The sequence below is a fragment of the Gossypium raimondii genome, chromosome 1 (assembly GCF_025698545.1).
Source record: "Gossypium raimondii isolate GPD5lz chromosome 1, ASM2569854v1, whole genome shotgun sequence".
Classification (NCBI taxonomy): domain Eukaryota; kingdom Viridiplantae; phylum Streptophyta; class Magnoliopsida; order Malvales; family Malvaceae; genus Gossypium; species Gossypium raimondii.
The window spans coordinates 3,762,309-3,783,092 of record NC_068565.1 but is presented as its reverse complement, the minus strand read 5'-3'; the positions used below and the strand labels follow the sequence as shown (position 1 = coordinate 3,783,092).

The 20,784-nt window shown below is 30.2% G+C and overlaps 4 protein-coding genes across 5 annotated transcripts in view; all 4 read right to left on the bottom strand.

The window, feature by feature from the left end:
- The window catches only part of LOC105786666 (putative disease resistance protein At4g10780), a 49,947-nt gene that overhangs the window by 22,034 nt on the left and 7,129 nt on the right, over window positions 1-20,784 (bottom strand). The window lies entirely within an intron of this gene.
- On the bottom strand, window positions 1,202-8,673 carry LOC105776499 (disease resistance protein At4g27190). The gene is made up of 4 exons (XM_052628577.1): window positions 8,585-8,673; window positions 8,430-8,497; window positions 2,745-4,937; window positions 1,202-1,437 (listed from the first exon to the last, which is right to left on the bottom strand). Exons 1-4 carry the CDS (start codon window positions 8,671-8,673, stop codon window positions 1,202-1,204), a joined length of 2,586 nt encoding a protein of 861 aa, XP_052484537.1.
- Window positions 11,469-16,863, bottom strand: LOC105776510 (uncharacterized). The gene is made up of 6 exons (XM_052629928.1): window positions 16,291-16,863; window positions 14,913-15,746; window positions 13,215-13,820; window positions 12,890-13,087; window positions 12,378-12,499; window positions 11,469-11,972 (listed from the first exon to the last, which is right to left on the bottom strand). Exons 1-4 carry the CDS (start codon window positions 16,861-16,863, stop codon window positions 12,965-12,967), a joined length of 2,136 nt encoding a protein of 711 aa, XP_052485888.1. The 3' UTR covers window positions 11,469-11,972; window positions 12,378-12,499; window positions 12,890-12,964.
- LOC105786664 (probable disease resistance protein At5g43730) lies at window positions 16,921-20,563 on the bottom strand. Its single transcript, XM_052628572.1, has 2 exons — window positions 19,875-20,563; window positions 16,921-17,794 (listed from the first exon to the last, which is right to left on the bottom strand). Exons 1-2 carry the CDS (start codon window positions 20,561-20,563, stop codon window positions 16,921-16,923), a joined length of 1,563 nt encoding a protein of 520 aa, XP_052484532.1.

The window sequence follows — 20,784 nt, the reverse complement described above, 5'->3', positions numbered from 1 at the left end:
AGCACACCAATGGTCGTTGGAGTGAAGCTTTCGAGGCAAGGAGTGGTGAACCAATTTGCGAGACTATGTACAAGAGTCTCATTGGTAGTCTGTTGTATTTGATCGCAACAAGACCCGATATCATGTTTCTTTGTTAGTGTGCTATCGAGATACATGAATTGCTGCAATGATCAAGACTTTCAAGCGATAAAAGAGTGCTAAGGTACATCAAAGGCACCATTGATCATGGTGTATTGTTCAAAAATTTGAAAACATGAAGTCGATAGGCTATGTTGATAGTGGTCGGCTGGATCGAGTGATGACATGAGGAGCACATCCGGATATGCATTTAGTCTTGGCTCGGGCATGTTTCTTGGAGTTCTAAGAAACAAAGTCGGTGGCACAATCAACAATGCAGGTTTAATATGTTCTTCTTTGCATCTGCGTGAATCAAGCCATATGGCTTAGAAAAATCTTAGTGATTTAAACCAAAACCAAAAGAGGCAACAGAGATTTATTGTGACAACAAATCTGCTGTTGCAATTGCAAAAAATCCCATTTTTCATGGTAGAACCAAGCACTTCAACATTAAGTTGCATGTTATAAGGGAGATGGAACAAGCTCATGAAATCGAGCTGATTCATTGCAATTCAGAAGTTCAAATTGCTGATATCTTCACAAAGGCACTCAATGTGTCTAAATTTGTTAAATTCAAAAGGGAATTAGGTGTTACTAGCATGGAAACTAAGGAGGAGTGTTAAGTTTAGTTCCCATGCAAAGGTGGCCATGCACGACATGCAAAGGTGGTCATGCTCGAAGAAATAGCGACAGCGGTGGTGCCATTGTGTGCAAAGAATGAAGTTTGAAGCGCCAATCCACTTGTCGTTTTTAGTTCCATTTTGATTGTTTTGTAATCTAGTTCATGTTGAACTAAGTAGGTAAATGTTTTGATATTGATTGGTGAAAAGTCAAGAATGCAAGTTGTACAAGCTAATCTTGTAAGTTTCAATGCAAATTAGTGGAGTTAGGTAGTTGATTAGGTGATTACTTGTTTGTTTTACTTGTTGACCTAAATATGTAATGGCTTAATGTCTTGTTGTGGGTTAATGAAAATATCACTCATTTTTCATTCAATCTTCTTCTCTCTTTTACATTATTCACTAGCTAGTTTCATTTTCTGTTTTTGCTTCGAGTTTGTTTCTTCTCCAAGGCTCGAGGCTTGCTATTCAAGCAAGATACAAAACAGCCTGTTATTGTCTCTTTGTTCCAACACTATCGGACACCCGCTTAATATCACATATTTCATAGGTAGAAAGGTAAAGTCCCACAGCTCATCCACGAGCTGCACTTCTATACCTCCTTTCTTCCACTTTGCCGCAATTTCAGTGGGTTCCATTTCTAAGTCACCACACACTTCCAGAATCATCGTATTTCTTTTGAGGCCAATAGTTTCTACACCTTCACCAATCAATAATGATATAACTTATCAAACTAAATTTCTAATATAATTAATCATTAGTGTTACTATTGCCAATTGTATCAATTTTTTGAAGGGTACTACACCTGCCACCATACCGTATTAAAGCACAGGAACATAAATAAATAAAAATTTAAAGGTGTAGTTAGTTCGTGGAATAATATATTATGTTTCATAATAGAATTACGGTGGATATAAAATTATTTTATTTAGTTGGAATGTAAAATTTAAGTGTTCAAATAAATAACAACTTAAATAAACTTATAAAGAATGAAAACTACATAATTTGTAAATATATAATGTTGAAATAAATAAGTAAATCATTATTATTATTACTACAAACTTTATAATTTAGTTTTGATTATAAAACTTAAATAAACTTAATTTGGATAAAATTTATGCTATAACTATTTTTATAATAAATAAATCAGGTAAAAATAATATAAATTTTATAATATAAAATATTTATAAAAATTTATATAGTGCTCAATAACTTTCATAACATTTCTTACAAATTATATAAATTTTTTCATAACTTAAAAATTAAAAAGTAGATTGTAAGACTTTTTATAACATATAAATTATTTTTACAATATAATTTTTAGCATAATTTTATAATTTTTAAATTTAAATAATATAATTTTTAGTACAACTTTATAAAATACACTTGGTAGATTCATATATGATTTTTTTAGAATTTAAATAATTGGTTTAAGTGAAATTCAAAAGGTTTGTAAAAGACAGTTTAATTGCTCTACATACAAGTAACTATAACACAATAAAACCAAAATCGATAGTATGTGTAAAGCTATTTACTCTTATATGTAATTAATTAATTATAAAGCTATTTTGTGTAATTAATTATATGTGTAAAGTATTTACTCTAAACCTTTACTGTGATAATTTTATAAATTAATTTATAACTAAATAATTAACTATAAAAGCCATGAATAAATAAAAGGGAAAAAAACCAACAAACAACAAGAAGATTGGGGGGGGGGGGGGAGAGAAATAAAGGCTTGTCCAATAATAATAATAATAATAATAATAATAATAATAATAAAGCATTAGGAGATATAATGGGAAGGGGTGTGCGGTGAGTGGCATTGGACCTTTAAGGGTCCAGTCAGAAAACATGGTATGCAGCAGGGTGGAGATACAGTCTCCACAGCGCCACACGATGACATTCAACACAGTTGGGACTACCAACTTACCCGCACTGACCTTAATCAGCCTTCTAAATGGTCCCTACTCTATTGAATTTTTATGGATTTGATTGCATCCGTACCTTGGAGCCCGCTCGCGAGCAGCATCGCCTTCTGCCTCCCTTTGTTGCTGTCCACATTCAACAACTTGAAACGGTAAATACAATTTATGCCTTTTACACGTTGTTTGACGTTAAACTTGGCTTCAAGTGGTGCCATGACAAGCAAGTAAGAAGTGAGCTGTTGACATTGTATAGACTTGGTGTAGGCATTAAAGTCTATCAACTCATTAAATCTCCCTTCAAAAACCTCTAGCTTCCTTAATCTGGCAAGTTCCAATCCATTCATTTTTATACAAGTTGATTTAACATATAATACCAAACATTGCAGACAAGAAAGCCTAGGTAGAATTGCAATTGGCAGTTCCTTTAAGCTTTCAGTACATAAATTGAGATATGTTAGATTTGCTAACATTTCCAAACCTTTAGGCACCTTTTCAATGCCTGTACCCCGGAGGTCTAGCTTTCGTAGAGCCTCAAGCTTTTCTAGTGAAGGCACATATCTCAACTTGTTGCATCCACGAAGCACCAATGCATTGAGCGTTTCCAAGTTTGATACGGAATTGGGCAATTGCTCGATACCGGTATAAGAAAGGTCAAAAATGCTGAGACTATGCATGTGCTGAAAGAATGATTCGGAAATCCTTTTCAAGGACATATTCTTTTTCAGTAATAAGGTCGAAAGGTTTCCACAATTGGGTGACAAGCTCAGAGGGATTTCTGATACCTTATTCATCATGAATGAAGCCCTTTCAACATCTTTTTTCCATTCTAGCTTGCTTGGTAATTCTTCCAAGCCGGTGCCAGCTTTTACAATAAAATGAAGGTGTTTGATATACAATGCCATATCTCTCATCACATCATGCATCTTAACATCATCTCCAGCCTTTTCCAACAAACAGTTGTTTATCAACCTATTTAATATAGTATGACCCCTATCATGCAATTGTTGTCGACTCCCCATTTCAAGAAATCCCTCGTCTATCCAGTATTCTATTAATTCCACCCTTGGAATTCTATAGTCTTCTGGGTACAGTGAGCAATAAAGGAAACAATTTTGGATATTCGAATCTTTCAAACGGTCGAAACTGAACTTTAATCGCCCGTATATTTTTTTATCTGTGTCCTTCACACTTGTTACATGGTTACGTAACTCTGTTAATGCATTCCTCCATTCAACAACATCATTTATTCCCTTCATGCTACTAGCTATTACTTTTATGGCAAGGGGTAACCTATCACACTCTCTAACAATATCGCCCAAAATTTTTTCCAAAGATGGAACCTTTAGAACCTCATGTCCGGTATGAACCAAGAATAAATTCATGGACTCCTCATTGGAAAGTAGAGGCACTTCGACTATCTCATGACAGCCTATAGATTTACAAAACTCTTTCAATCTACTAGTTAATACCAACTTACTCCGATTGCTGGATATTGGTTCAGGGATCCCTACCTTTTCGAGAACGAACCCTTCCCAAACATCATCTAAGATCAATACATGCCTTATTTGTCGCAATTTGTTCCTTAACACAGCTGCACGCTTTTGTTCAGATTTCGGAAGATCTTCAATATTCATAGCATCTGCAATGTCTTCTTGTAAGTTGGCGATGTTGAAGTCCTGTGAAACAGTGACCCAAATGATTTTCTCAAACAAGGGTTTAGATTTAGTCTCCTCCAATAGTTGATCGTGTATGTGCTTCATTATAGTGGTTTTCCCGATCCCGCCCATTCCACAGACACCAACCATTCCAATTTCATCACTCATCAAATGCTTCCAAATGTCTGCAATCACCGCGGTTTCACCTTCCAAATGTTCCAACTGAAAAGGCACTCCAGCAGTCGATGGATCATCAATTACTAGAGCTCCAGTGAACCTGCCTTGTTCAATAATTTCCTTCACTTCTTCAACTGTTTGGGAAACTTGTTTCCCAAGGCGCCCACGTGAAAAACAAGACACATTTTGCATTTTTTCATCAACGTTCTGTATTTTGCCATTGACGGTTTGCACTTCTAGAAGCCAGTTCTCTACTTCTTGCCTTATACATCTTCCCAATCGAAGCTCTGCATTTTTTCTCAGCTCCACATCTCTCTTCATAGCTTTTAGTTGGCGTTGTTTTGCTAGAAGATCATTCATCCTGTCTTCAAGTTTTCTGTGATGCTCTATGTATGTACATGTTGGATCTCCTAAGCACTTTAGCGCTTCACAAATTGGTCCTACAAATTCCATAATTCACCAAACACTCTGCAAGGTAATAATAACAACTACATTTAGCTCTTATAAAGGATAGATTTTTAGGGTATGATTATATATCTATCTATCTATAAATTATGCGTCAGCTCCAAAAAGTAATAAGAAAAACTAAAATATTCTTCTAAAATATTTAATTATTTTATGAGCTCTTTTAAAATAATATTATAAAGCATTTATTTAACTTTTCCTTTTCATATCATTTTATGAATTCTTTTATTTTTCCTCTTTTACAAGAAAAATACATATTATATTTAAATTATTTTCTTTTGTGCTTTTTATTTATTTAAAAATATTTTACTTATAAAATTTAAATAATATACTTTCGATACAACGTGCAAAGTACTTTGATTGAATTAAAAGCATCTTGACTTTTTAAAATGTTTAATTATTTTTATAAATTGTTTTAAAATAATATTAAAAATATTTAATTACAATTTTCCTTTTGTATGACAGTATTTTTGTAAATTCTTTTGTGTTTTATTATTAAAAAATATTTTTCTTATTATTACAATTTTTAAAAAATTTATTTTCTTTTTTCATTATTAAACTTTTTTTGTGAAACTATTAAATTATTTTGGTTAGACCAACAATTACTAAATATTTTTACAATTTGATTAACAAAATTACAGAAATATGTTAAACCTAAATTAAATTAATATTTTAGTTGTAAAGTACAAGAATAGTCATCTAACTATTTATATTGTTCTATTTCAATCACCCAACTATTAATTTTATTGTTTTAATTATTTAATTTTTGAAATTAAATATTTTAGTCATTCTTCCGTGAGTTAGTCTAACGTGACTTTATTTTATTGGCCTAATAAAAATTTAACCCTTCAATATTTACACATTCTACTAATTTGATACTAAATTTTAAAATTTCAACATAGTTAGTCCTCAATGTTTACAAAATTTGTCATTTTAGTTTGAATTTTAAAATTGTAAAAATATTTAAAAATTCTTAAAATTTTAAAAAGTAAATATAAATTTTAAAATTTTAAAAGTAAAAAAAAACATTTTAAAGATTTTATATAAAAAATTACTTTCAAAAATACCTTTTATTTTGTTTTTTTATTCAATTGACAAATTTTGAAATATAAAATGCCATATCCTTTACCTGCAATCTCTATCCAATGCTTGAGCTAAAAATTGATTAAGACACGAGACCACTAGGGCTTGAAATTGATATTATCTCTGTAGCAAAAAGTATGGTTGTTAGAGTTGGTATTATCTCCGTAGAAATGATAAAGACATTGTTAAATCAAACAAAAGTGACCATAAGTGTAGTTTACCCTTAATTTTATATATTATTAGTATGCATATATAAATTAAATCAAACTTTAATCTAATTTTTTTAAATACTTTTTATTTTTGAAATTTAATATTTAATCATAAATTTTAAGATAGAGTTGTTATTTTACCTTTATTTAAATCATAACAATTGTTAAAATAATCCATCTTTAATTATATTTTCATTATTACTTAAACTATTCAATTTAGTCAATAAGTAATATCTTATCATTTTAAATTCTTTTATGATTTTATTCATATCAATTTTGTAGCATGTCCCTCTTGTACAAAATAATAATAATAATATAGATGTGTACGAGTTTGATATATATAAAAGTACGAGTTTAAAATATTTTTTAAAATAATAAAGTTTTTTTTCATTTGAAAATACGGTCACATGCATTCTAAATATTTTCACACGAATATGGGTATGATAGGTATACTAGTAATAGATAAAATCTCAATAAAAGTTAATGAAGACTGTTAGATTGATAAGTTTTAATTATCTAAAAATATTGTGTATTAAAGTAATAAGTTTTGAAGGAAGTTTCAAGTGATTGTCAAATGACAACGGGATAAGAAAGAGATGAAAGATCATTTGAATCGATAATGATGCAAAATTATAATCTTCATTCATTATGATCACACATTTATTTAGTTTATTTTATATGTTATACTAAATTATTTTATTATAATATTTTAATTAATTTTGTAAAGATAAGGAAATCAATATATGAGATATATTCATCTTTTAAACAAACATACGTACTTCTTTAATATTGTAAAAGAATAATAAAAATATAAACATTGCACATGATGTTAAAGACTAATATATATAAATACGAGTTTAGATTCGAACTAATCAATATAATTTTTATTGTTCGTTATGTTATTAAATTTACCATTTTAAATATTTTATTATTTATAAGATTAATTATATTTATAAAAAATTAAATTTACTAAAATGCTTGGTTAAACAAATTTATTTGATAATAAAATTTATCATACTTATAAATAAAAAAATTTATAAAAATTTGATTCTGCTAAAATTTAGAATAGTAAATAAAATTTAATATTTATATTAAATTAATTTATATTATATAATAAGTATTTTATATTTCATATATAAAATTTAATGAATAGTACATTGAATAATGAAGACTTCAATAATTATTAAAAAATATTAGCACTATATTTGAATGATAAAATAATTGGTATATGTTAATTATGCTATTATTTTTAGTAATGTTACTTTGTATGAATTATATGAAGTAAAATATATTTATATTGAATATAATTAAAGTGATTTAATTAAATAAAATAATTTAATCATATTTAATAATTTAAAATTACAGGAATTAAGAATGGCTTAAATTAATCAAATTAAAATATAAATACTAATCCATTACTTATGGAAAGTAGAAGTTGTAATATTTTGCTAGACAAAAGTCTAAGAGGCCGGAAAACACATATGGGGAAAGCAGAGGAGGTCTAATTATTATATATGGATCTTCTCTATCATCTACTCTACTTATTATATTATGAGATGCAAAATTGTTCAATGACTGTAATATTAAAAAAAGATAAATTACAAAAATAGTTAATTGTTTGCCTCAGATTATATTTTAGTCGTTTATGTTTGAAATGTTATGTTTTAGTCACTTACGTTATCATTTTGTTACGAAGTGGTCACTCCACCGTTAAGCTCTGTTATCTCTCTAATAGTGGTCTTACGTGACAGTCTAAATGAGTTTTAAATACCAACTTGGATGTCCTATGTGGCAGTCCATATTAAGTTTATTTAATTAAAAATATATTTTCATCCTAGCAAATAGCAACTGGACATTCAAGTTGGCATTTAAAATCTATTTGGATTGCCACGTAAGACTGTCGTTAGGGAGGTAACGGTAGAGTGATTACTTCGTAACAGAATAATAACGTAAGTCACTAAAACATAACATTTCAAACATAGGTGATTAAAATGTAATCTAAATAAAAAACAGTGATTATTTTTATAATTTACCCTTAGAAAAACCTAAAAGGTAAGATTGTTGCGAAACTGGGAAGTCAGATTTTTGAAATTCCTCCAAAACAAAGAAGAAATCAGATTATTCTCAAACCCACACCCATCGTCTTCCTTCTTTTAAAATGAAAGAAAAACTTACCTGAAATATTACACTCAGATGAAGCAAACGAGAAAAGCGTCTGATTATACGAATTTGTTGCGAGCAACCTACTCCACAGAAAAGCGATTCAAATCAGATGTTGATTCAGAGTTAACAAATAAATATACTTAGCTACTGTGGAAAATATATGTTACCTTGCCGTTGCTTCACCCTGTCTCCTGTTTTCTTCTTTTACATCAACTCTGGAATGGTTTGCGGCCAACGTTGAAAAATCAAAGGACATCAGCTTGACTTCAGTTGACTTGCTTAAATGATCGCAGGGCAGTCTCGGAATTTTACATTCCCTCGTGATAAAACATTATAGGCCGTTAGTTTCCTACCACATCTTATAATATAGGTAAACTACATTATTGCTTCTTCTTTTTTTCATTTAATTAAATTATTATTTTTTGGGTATATTTTTGTCGAGTGCCATGAAATTAAAATTGATATAATAAATCAATATAATATATAAAAGTTAGAGTTAAATTTATTATTATATTAATTTTTAACTGTCACATCATTTTTTCGTCAAATATTTAGCGACACATAATAGAAATGGACAAACAAAACAATTTCAATTAGTTGTATGACCAAATTTAAAAAAATGATAGTTGGGTGACAAAAAAAGTGCAATAGTTAAATAATTAAATTAAAAAATAATAGTTGAGTGACCAAAAAGAAATAGAGCAATAAATGGGTGATCTGTGGTATAGTTTATCCAATTATATTATAGACAAGTTAAAGTTAATTTTGGTTCCTCTATTATGCTCAAATTTAAAAATTAATTCATCTACTTTTTAATGTAACATAATTTAGTCCTCCATTTTTATAATATCATAGGCTAATTCAAATAAATAATATCATAGGCAGAAATAAGATTTTTGAAAAAAAATTAACTTAAATAGCAGCAGTGAAACGGAGACGTTTCGCCCAGGCCCCAAGAGCCTCAAAACGGCTTCGTTTTGAGGCCGACCTAAAAACAGACCTGACCCACTCCAGGATCTGCGTGTTTGTCCTTCCGCCTTTTTGGTTGTTTTAATTCAGTCCTAATTTCACTATTTTTTTTATTTTTAAAGATTTTACCACTCAATTTTATCCCGCTTTCAATTAAGTCCTCAATTCGCTGATCTCCTAGAGAAAGGACACGTGTGCTGGGGATTGGGATAATTGCTCCTTGGGTCCTCATTCGTTTTCGTGCCTTTCATTTTAGTCTTTTGTTGATTTATTTTATCTTAATTTATCCTTTTAATTTAATTTAGGTAACAATCAGGTCCTTTATTTATTCAAATAATTTATTTATTTATTTATCTGTTTATTTAGTATTTTCTTTTTGCTTTTTGTTATATTCAAATCTTTCCTTTATTTTTATCAGGCATCTATTTATTTATTTTATTTATTTATCTATTATCATTATCTATTTATGTATTTTATTACAAATTGCTCCCTAATTTCATTTATATTTTAATTTGGTCCGTTATTTTCAATATTTTATAAACTATTTTCCTCTATATTCATTCATTTATTTATTTCCTCGTTCTTATTATATTTAAAACTCAGTATTGCCCTTTTTTTTTGCACATATTTTGTCATTATTATTATTATTTATTTTATTTTCTTTGATTATTCATATTAGTATTAGAGTAGTATATATTATGTGATTATCGCCATTATATTTATTATGAATTGTTTTATTAGTTCATATTATTGTCATTTACTAGCGCAACATTTTATTCGTATATCATTGTTCCATTTTCTACATTACCATTTTATCTTATTTCATTAAAATCACGTCATGAATCATGTTTAGACATATTCACCCATTGTTGTATTATGCCCAAATAAGATAGATACATATCGTTTTAGATATTACATTTGTCGTTACTCGATGAAGGAAATTTTAAAATTAAGGCAATGTTCAATATTTGGAGATCTGAGAAGTCGTGCCCTAACTTACGGGGTTCGACTTTCTCCTTGAATATAAATAATTGAACATACATTTTAAAACTAAAATACATGAGATTTAAACAATAACTATATGACGAGCGATTTTATTTTCGAGAATACGAGATGTCATGTCCTAACTTACGGGACATGACCTTTTTGTTAACTCGAAATAAGAAAGCTTCTTATATAAGTTTGGATTTAATTAAATGATTTTAAATAAAAATATCGTTATGCAAAAGAGGGATCGGTTTCAAACTTCTTTCGAATTTTTAAATTTCGGCACTAAAACTTTAATTAATCAACTAGCTACTAATGTCGGGCGTTACGAGGGTAGTAATCATTCCTCGTGTGTAACCGACTCCCGAACCCATTTCCTGAATTTTGTAGACCAAAAGTCTTTGTTTTAGTAAATCAAACCGCTTAGGTGACCCGATCACACCTCATAAAAAAAGGATCGGTGACGATTCTCATGTTCGTTTTCGTTTTCAAAATCAAAGTCGACCACTTTTTCAAAAAAATAGTTTCGACAAATATGATTTATTTTCATTACAGAAGAACATTTCTATTTTTTTCTAACTGAATTGATGCCCAACTGATTCGTGACACCAACTCCATCAAGAGCTTAAATAACATTACAGATATAATTTTAATTCTTTTTATAAATGGTAGATATAGGTGTTTGTCTATGGATTGAACAATAATAAATTAAATTAGATGTTGTATAACATTTTCTTATATCAAATTTTAGTAAACTTAATTTTATTCAAATATAAATAAAATGTTTAATATAAAATATACTAATACTATTTTATTAAATGAATTAATCTTTAAAAATGGAATTATTTAAATATTTAGTATGAAATTGTTTTATATATTATAAATAATGTACATCCACTTAATTAGTGAATGACAAAATTATATTAAAAATATAAAATCAACTTTCTTAATAATACTTAATCATTATAATGATGATAAATAATAAATAGGTATATACATTTTGAAAGGAAATATTTCATTAATAACTTAAAACACATATAAGGAATGATTAAAAAGAAAAAGAAAAACGATAACTAAAATCTCAATCCATACACCTAATTCTAAGTCCTATCTCTTGAATTGATCCATTATATGATATATTTATAAGCAGAACAGAAATAAGATAACTTAGAAATCTTCCTGACAAGAACTATATGTATGAGGTTTGTATACATTTTCGAAATATTAGTTCTGTTATTGTATTTCTTGTGGGGCTACTACCTTGCGGTTATGTACTACCCTCTAGATACATTAATTATTTGGGTCCATACTAAAGTGCTTATGTTAGGTAAGTGAAATGGTTTTGTATGGATTCAAAGCTTTTCTTGTAAATGTCCATGTATAATTCAGCAACTTTAGGAGCCATCATTGGATTAACATGACCCTTTGCATCACGGACTACAGCAGACCAGCCTGCAGCATTCTCCTCCCTAAATAACGTGGCATTAATATTGCACTTCACCCATTCCACAGGCGGCTTTGACCAGCATGAACCCACAACACCAGAAACTGCTCCAGGCTCTTGAACTTTATCAATAGTTCGTCATACATCATTCCAATCTTACATAAAAGAGACAGAAAATGCTAGGATATGAGCGGTTGAAGCACTTTTCGATTGCCATGCAAAAAGGTTCCAATGGAACCAAAGACTCCACATAATACTTAAAGCTCCACATAATCTTGCACAATTCAATAACATGACAGATTTCAGGACAATATACATTTGCAGTAGGACTTTTGTTACTAGAGAAGACATTAATGGTTTCAATAAATAGTCAGTAATGGAACTTGCCCATTCCCACTCTTCACCACTTGAAGCAAGGTCTGAAATTCAGATCAAGCACTTATGAAAAACTTAAGCGAACAAGGTCTGAAATTCTGATCAAGCTCTTATGAAAAACTTAAGCTAACTATATAGCATTGATGTAAAAATGTTTGCCCAGTAAAGATGGAGCACCTACTCACCATGTACTGACCATACTTCTCTTTGATTGCAGGCAAATTAGCAACACCACCATTACGGTAGAGATGATGCAGTCCCCTAAATTAGAGGGCTGGCATAGTGTGTAATCCCTCAAAGTAGAATCCTGCCCAATAAATGAAAAAGAATATATATATAGCCGAACAAATCAGTACTTAGTAAATAAACTATGCCTTGGACGTACCAAATATTTCTGTCAAGATTTTAGCTTTTAAATGCTCATTTATTTCTGTCAAACAAAATCAACAAATTAATTTATTCATTGCAACAAAAATTAACCAATGGGTGTTTTAAAAATGCTTTTCAAGGTGCAAATGCATCAAACTCTGTACAAAAAAATAAAGAACGAGTAGATATTCCATAAAAGAAGCAACTCGATCGATCAGACTTTGAAAAACATAACCAATAAATAAGTAATAATTAGAACTAAAAAGAAAAATAAAAAGAACCAAAAAACCAAGGCGAGAAGAAGGGTAAATGGTCATGCCATATTTACCTAGTTAATTAACTAGTGTTGACTGTTGGTACAATTGACGTGATTTAGGTTCAAGAATGATTTTTGCAACATTTTTCACTTAAAGGGTGAAATTTCTTCAGTCTTCTTCTTTTCTTTATACTGAGGTAGTAAGGTAGGTCTTCTCCTTTTCCAGATTATATCTTCCCGTGAGGGACTGGTATCATTTAGCTGAGATGCCTTCATTCCGTAACAAATTAAATTTCGTTGAGAATAAAATAAAAACAAAATGAAAATTACTCAATTTCATATATATTAGAAACAATAGTGGAAAACTCAAGTAAAAGAGTGTTGGGAGGATAACTACCTGATCAGTTTTAGCATGCACAGTCAATGTAAAATAATCTGCACTGAAAATTGTGATCATCTTGGAACATTTCTTAATGTTAAGCGAATGCAAATATGGGAATTCCAGATGATAACCCACGGGGCTGAAGCTCTCGATCTTTGACAAATTTTCAAGTTCTATTTTCTGTAACTGAGGGAATACCATTTTCATCTCCAATTGAGGACCTTGTGATGATGATGAAGATGGTAAAATGTCATCATTTCCACTTATTTGCTTCAAGTTCTCACATGACGCTATGTTTAGGATGCTTAATTGTGGTAAATATGGAATGAGCGTCTCTGGAAAGATGTATGTCAAGTTATTGCAATAGTGAACAGTTAGTTCTCTAAGATTGGTTTCAACATGGATAGGACCCTTCCATATATCTTGCAACGTAATCACATTATGAAGATCCATTCTCTCTAGACTTGACATGATATATCCACCCTGAAGCAGAAACAATTGTTCAAAGTTCCCCAAAGTTATATATTCGAAATCTGGTGATTTTTGTATCAACTGAGTGTTTACTATATCACTCAAATTGACATCTTCACTGTCTATATCTTCCATAATGAAGGCCAACTCCTGCATAAAAGTATATGGAAGTGTTATTCTTTTAAGTTCTTTCAATATCAACCAAGTAAATATGGCACTCTCATATTTGGTTTTCTTTTAACTTTTAATTACATGAATTGACAAATTGTGCATTAGAGACTTTCCACTTTTCTAAGGAAATTAGATTTTAATAAAATGAAATACAAAACTTTTTGAAAGAAAGAAATAAATAAAACAAAGGAATTAAGAAAACAAAACTGAAAAGGAAAGTACCTTTAAGGAACCACACTTCTTAACTTCTTTAGGAAAAGTAAAATTTGTAAACACTGAACTTTCAAAGATATATAAAATTTCCAAAAAGTTGTTTCCTCCAACAATACTCCTCAAGTTTCTCAAGTCAGCAAGTTCTATCCTTCGTAGATGAGAAAAAACTCCAACTGAAGCATGTGGGAAGACATATTCTAAACTCGAGCATCCTTTAATCTCTAGAATTTCCAAGTTTGACAAGTAATATGCATTTGATTCTATTCCATCATCCATTCGAAATATCTTTGAAAAATTTTCACAATCAAAAACTCTCAAAATTTTGAGATTTTGCAAGAAACACTTGGGAGATTGGTCATTGTACTTGAAATCCATCATTGCTTGGGATATATCAACCAAGCATTCACCACCTTGCCAGTTGTTAATAGAGAGGGAAGTTAATCCGTCTAAATGTTCCAAATCTATAAGATCTGGGACGAGATTTTTGTGATCTCCAATATTGTAGAGAATAAGATCGTTTGTATTGCATAACAATTCTTTGAATACCGAAATCCAGTTTCCTAATTGTAATTCATCACATAAATGAAAACAAATCATTAATTAATTAATGAAAGAATAAATTAAATATTAGATTAATATAATAACATATTGGTATCATAAAATATATATATAACAACAGATTGGCATAACAATTACCAACAAGATATATGATAATTATAAACAGCAAATACAACTATTTTTATATATTTTTTAAGCTCAATTTTAAGGTTGGGAGGGGCATGGTATGAAAAAGTTTAATAATTAGAAAAATCAAATAAAAAAAATCCAGAAAAGGAAAAAAGAGTAAGAAAGGTGTACCTCTAACGTTAACTCCAGCTGATTGTTGGCTTGTTGAATGGGAAGGTTCATCACTTTAGAACAACCCTTAGCTTTCATTCTTTTCAAAGATGGTGCTTTGACAATATAGTTTTTTGGGACAAAACTAGTCAAGTTTCGTAACCAATCAAGTTCTAGATCTTGTAGACTTGGAAGGAGCAGGCTACTATGGTGATGAACTTCATTTTGTTCATTTGGCATGCCGAATACTTGCTTTAATGCATCACACTCAGAAACCCAAAGCCATTCAAGAGCAGGAAGACCTTGAGCCAAGGTGATTGGCACAACATATTCCAGTTTTGCACACGCTCTGATGTAAAGAGTATTCAATTTGGGCAGGCGGAGAGGAAGGGAAGAAGTCTTTGATTCTATTTCACCATCAATTTCCGGATCAGCGAAAAGAGTTTTCAATTCGTCGCAGCATCGTATCTCGAGTTGTTCTAAAAGCACTAGGCTTTGAATAAGGGAAGGAGAAAAAAGGGATTTCAACTTACAACAGTCTACAATTCCCAGATGTTTCAAGTTTTTGAGGAAACCTTGTGGAGGCTGACCCTTGCATAAGGCTTCCAACCGAGGCATCTTTGCTATAAATAATGTCTCCAAATGAGTGAATGCTGAAGTTGGCCCATTCTTTGTTGCAGTAGCGGTGGTATCAACCAAGCATTCAAGATCCTTGCAACCCCAAAGTTTAAGTGAAGTTACTCCATTTAATCCATCTTCATTAGCTTCTGGAACCATATTATGATTCTTAATTATTGATAATCGAAGTTGTTTCGAAGTTTTGAAAGAATTCTTGAATGCTGACAATCGAACACCCTGATCGTAATTCACGTAAATCATCATCCTTAATTAAAACACAAATTATATATATATATATATATATATATATATCAATTAGAGTAATGTACATCTAATGAAAACGTAAAAATATAACTTCCTTAAAATGAAAAGCTAAAGTAATCAAACTCATAAAAATGGTTTTGTGTAATAAAATAATGCATTTGTGGAATACAAATAAATATATAATTGTGCATATGGATATGCTTAACTCTGTTTTCAGTGAAAGTTAAAAGAATGAGATTCATTCTACTTTATTATTCACAACCAAAAAAGGGTAAAATAATATATATTAACAAGATTATTGATATCGTATTTTTTTATATAAAAAAAGAACTAATGATATTTTTGAACCACCAATAATTATTATTTTTGTATTATTTACTTCCACATGCATAACAGTGCTAATTGTAGTATGGTTAAAATATCTTAAACATTTTGTTGTAAAATCAATATGAGTTATGCATCCTTTATGAGAAAAAATTTTCAATAATGTAATTAGAAAGGGAGAAAAAGAATGTACCTCTATGCAAGCTTTCTCAGCTTCTAAATGAACAACCGAATCAGTTAATAGAGGGCAATCAGACATTGAAAAGGACGATAACAATTTCAAAGACTGCTGATATTGGAGCATACTATCATTGGCAACTCTAAACACTTGCTTTAATTTATGGCAACCACGTATGTCAAGAGTCAAACCCTGAAGCCCATGTGATGCCAGTGATGTCGGAAAAATATACTCCAAACCATCACAAGTAGATATGTACAGCTCTGTTAACTTTGGGAAACACAAAGAAGTATGAGAATTGATGGCCGATATTTCTCCTTCGTCACCTTCCAATTCTGTCACTATTTGCTTCAACTCATCACAGTATCCTATGTCAAGTACTTCCAAGAGTACGAGACTTTGAGCAAGAGAAAGTGAAAAGAGTGATTTCAAACGTGGGCAGTGTTGTATAGTCAATTCAACTAAGCTTTCAAGTCTTACATGTTGGGTTGGCAATTCCCATATGCAACTCAAACCTGGCAAGTGTTTAAGACGTAAAATCTTTAAATTTGAAAGGAGCGGAGCTTCATTTTCTTCCACCTCCTCCATTTGAAATACCACTTTTAGATTGCTGTAGTGTTTAATTGTCACTCGTTTTAGGTTTCGTTAGATCATTGATACCGACACCTTTTGTTGTGTTTTATTAGTCAAGCATTCTACATACTCATCCTTGATACCTGACACTACAACAGACTCTAATTTCCCAAGTAATTGGGAATCTGCATTGTAAGGAAACACTTTCTCAACTTTCAAGGATCTTGCTTCCTCAAAACGATTATCAAGCCCGCTGCTGCTATGGTTTATGCGTATCTTGTAATTTTCTAATTTAGGAAACTCAAAGTCTGGAGGAAAATGAAGAGAAGTTACCCAAAGATTTAGTCTCGTTAATCTGGTCAAAGATTTTATCGCGAGACAGATATCATTTGTCATGATTGATAGGTACAACTCCTCTAGCTGAGATAACCTTCGAATGACATTAGGGAAAAAGCTTGAGGAAAATGAACAATCGGTAAGATCCAACATCTTTAGATCTTTCAACCTCTCTAATTCATCTGCCAAACCATTTACATTTGAACGACGCAAACTTAGAATCTCAAGTTTCCTTGAGTTTCCAAGGAACGAAAAGTCATCAAAATTCTCCAAATGTAGAGCACGAAGATTTTGTAGGGACGAAAGAGCATATAAAGAAATAACCCCCGTAGAACCATCTACAACTGTAAGACTTAAAACTTTTAGTTCCCCCATTTCTAGAAAACATGTACCTTGTACATTACAATTCTTAAGCAATAGGATCTCAAGCTTCGAAAGAATCAAGCTATTAGGAAAATTTTTCTTTTCACTGTCCAACAATGAGATTGCTTTACAAGATTCAGAGCTTCTATTTAGCAACTCCAATCTAGATTTGATCATAAAACCACTTTTTTCTTCTGATGCAATCCATAGAGCAACATCACGAACTATGTCATGTAACTTAACGTACCTAGTCAAGCCAAAATAAAAGAGAATACAGTTGTATTATAATTTTATTTTATTTTATTTTTATGTCACATAAAATAAATAATAATATAATAGTATGAAAAGATTAAAAAATATGTCAAGTTGTGTATGTTTAAAATTTTATTAATATTTGATCCATCATCAATAATTCATTGTCAACATGACTATTATATCAATTTACTTGTCAATATTCTATTCATATTTTTTATTTGAAGAACTTAAAAGGAGGTAGCTTCTTCCGTTTCCTGTTAAAAGGAGGAGACTGGAAATCAAACTAAAGAAGATGAAAACAAAGGAAAGACCAGATTTTAATTTTTCGTGAAAAGAAAAAAAGATGGTGAGAACGGTTGCAATGGGAATCTTAAACAGAGATGAGAAAATGCAGAGCAAAGAAACAAGGAATACAAATGGCCCTCAAACACCAGGATTCAAATTGATATATATATATATATCATGTGATGTCTGAAAATTATCTCAAGATTCCTGAAAATATTTTATGAGTTAGGGTTATTGTTGACTAAAAAAGAATACAGACCATGGAGAGCTGCTTTCCTTCGACATATATTTGCATATGAATGGCATTTTAATCCTTTTATTCTAATTAAAACTTATTTTGAAGTTATATATTGGGGAGGGTGGAGAGAGAACAAAACATATAATGGCTAGGGGCATAATTAGGGGGCTAGCAAGAATCCGATCCTCCTTGAAATAAAAAATTTTTCATTGGTCAATTTAAAATTTTTAAACTTAATAAAAAGTAAAATTATACTTTTGTCCCATAAAATAATAAAAATTTAATTTAATTTTTTAAAAATTATAAAGATATAAACTATTAAAATGATAAAATTGTAATCCTAAAAGAATTTTCTTGTTTTACCGGCTAAATGAAATGAAGTAGGATTCAAACAAATATTTGTATTTATTTTATTAAAATAAAAATATTTTATAATATAAAATATGTATTACTAAATATTTATTGTCAAAATATTTTTTTTCAATAAATTATTAAGAAGATTACTTAAATTTTAAAATTATTATTAATGTTATTTTATCATTAAAATAAAATTTTAATGTTAAATAATTTTACTAAAAGAATCAATTATATTAATAATTTATTATGTGGTTAAAGACAAATATGTATGTTTAATAATAAAATTATAATATTTGAAATTAATAATTTAATGTTTTTATAAAATAAAATTTTATTATTAATATAATAATATATGAATTTTTAAATTAATTTTATATAAACTTAAATTACTAATAAAAATTACTTACATTTATTAAAAGCCGATATCATTTTTCAGAAAATAAATCTAGTTTTCATGAAGAAAAAAAGATATTTTCCGTAAAAGAAGCTCTCAAGATACGGAAATGTCAACTCATGAAAGTAATAATTTGGACAGATATATGTATATGTGCAGCTTTGCCAGTATCATACCTTTTAACATCTCCATATCGCTTAACAGTATTTTATTATTACAATACAAATTTTAGGAGATGAAAATATAAAGAAACTAGAAAAGGAACACTAGGAAGAAAAGGAACTAATAAAGCAAAAAGAAGAAGGAAAATATGAAATTTAGCTATAATATATATATCTCAATCATTAGCAATAAGGAAATAATAAGAAAAATACATTAGTAATGTATCAAATACTAACTTCTATTTTAATAGTTAAAAAATATTTAAAATTAAAATTTAAGATATATACTATTTATAGGGAAATAATAACTTTCATGTTCGAAACTAAAAATTCTTAAATTTGGGTAAGTTTGTGGATTTAGCAAGAAAACTCTATCCTGAATTCTACTTCTTAGTATACCCAAATACCAATTAATAAAAAGGGCTAATATGTCTAGTTTTGCCCTAGAGTTTAGGGATCATACCTTCCATCATCTCCATCTTCTAACAAGCAACAATCTTTAAGGTGATCGATGACGCTCAAGACTTGAATTCTTATTTCTTCAATGGAATTAGCCTTATCATATAAGTCCAAACCCTAAGCATATCGCACCAAGTCTTCTACGTTAATTGAGTGATCTTCAGGATATAATGCACACAGTAAGAAACATGTTTGGGGCATCTTGTCCTTCAAATGCTCATAACTGATCTGAAGAGAAATGTAGGCATTTTTCTCTCTCTCTGTTTGAATGCTTGGAATCTCCATTAATCCACTTCTTTCAAGTTTTTTTCGTGCATCTTTCCACCTCTCAAGAGCTTTACCTTTTAAAGCCTTTGCTAGTGTTACAATGGCTAAAGGTAAGCCCTTGCATTCTTTTGCAATTTTCTTAGCCTCCCCAATAACACGCGAATCAGCGTTCTTGAGACCTGCATTCATTTCGAACAAAGCCCATGCTTCATCATCTTCCAAAACCTTCACTTGAACTGTCTCCTCACATTCCATATGTTGGCAAACATTACAGTTGCGTGTTGTCAAGATGATTTTGCAACCCTTTTCATCTTTAACCAATGGAATACCTATCTTTCTCAAATCCCCATCATCATCCCACTCGTTCCATAGATCATCGAGGATTACGAGAAACTTTCCATTTCTCAATCTACTCCATAACTCTGTTGCTTTGCCGCCTTCAGTGTTCTTCTCAAAATTCAAGTCTATGTCATCTGCAATTTTGTTTTGTAATTTTTCAATATTTACAGTTTCGGACACAGTGACCGTTATAACTCGATCAAATCCTTTGGCTTCACCAACCACCTTTTTTACTAAGGTGGTTTTGCCCACCCCTCCCATCCCCCACACCCCTATTTTTTTTTTACTTTATCATCCTTCAATGCCTCCATGATCTTATTGAAAGCAGCATACGAAGATTTTGAATCCACGTGATTCTTAGATGTGACCAAGTCTAAGTTAGGAAGCTTGGCACGAAATAAGTAACGAATACGACGTTCGATCGGCTTCACTAAATAGTCTAACAACAATGCTGCCACGACACTAGAAGCAGTCCCGATACA

What these genes read in the sequence shown, in the direction of transcription:
- LOC105776499 (XM_052628577.1), bottom strand. Translation starts at nt 8,673, where the DNA reads ATGTCCTTTGATTTTTCAACGTTGGCCGCAAACCATTCCAGAGTTGAT. An exon ending in CAGGGTGAAGCAACGGCAAG is followed by an intron (nt 8,498 to 8,584) that starts GTAACATATATT and finishes TCTGTGGAGTAG; the next exon opens with GTTGCTCGCAACAAATTCGT. An exon ending in ATCTGAGTGTAATATTTCAG is followed by an intron (nt 4,938 to 8,429) that starts GTAAGTTTTTCT and finishes TGGAATTTGTAG; the next exon opens with GACCAATTTGTGAAGCGCTA.
- LOC105776510 (XM_052629928.1), bottom strand. Translation starts at nt 16,863, where the DNA reads ATGGAGGAGGTGGAAGAAAATGAAGCTCCGCTCCTTTCAAATTTAAAG. An exon ending in AGCTGGAGTTAACGTTAGAG is followed by an intron (nt 13,821 to 14,912) that starts GTACACCTTTCT and finishes ACTTTTATGCAG; the next exon opens with GAGTTGGCCTTCATTATGGA. An exon ending in TGCATGCTAAAACTGATCAG is followed by an intron (nt 13,088 to 13,214) that starts GTAGTTATCCTC and finishes TACGGAATGAAG; the next exon opens with GCATCTCAGCTAAATGATAC.
- LOC105786664 (XM_052628572.1), bottom strand. Translation starts at nt 20,563, where the DNA reads ATGGGAGGGGTGGGCAAAACCACCTTAGTAAAAAAGGTGGTTGGTGAA. An exon ending in CCCCAAACATGTTTCTTACT is followed by an intron (nt 17,795 to 19,874) that starts GTGTGCATTATA and finishes TGGCTTGACTAG; the next exon opens with GTACGTTAAGTTACATGACA.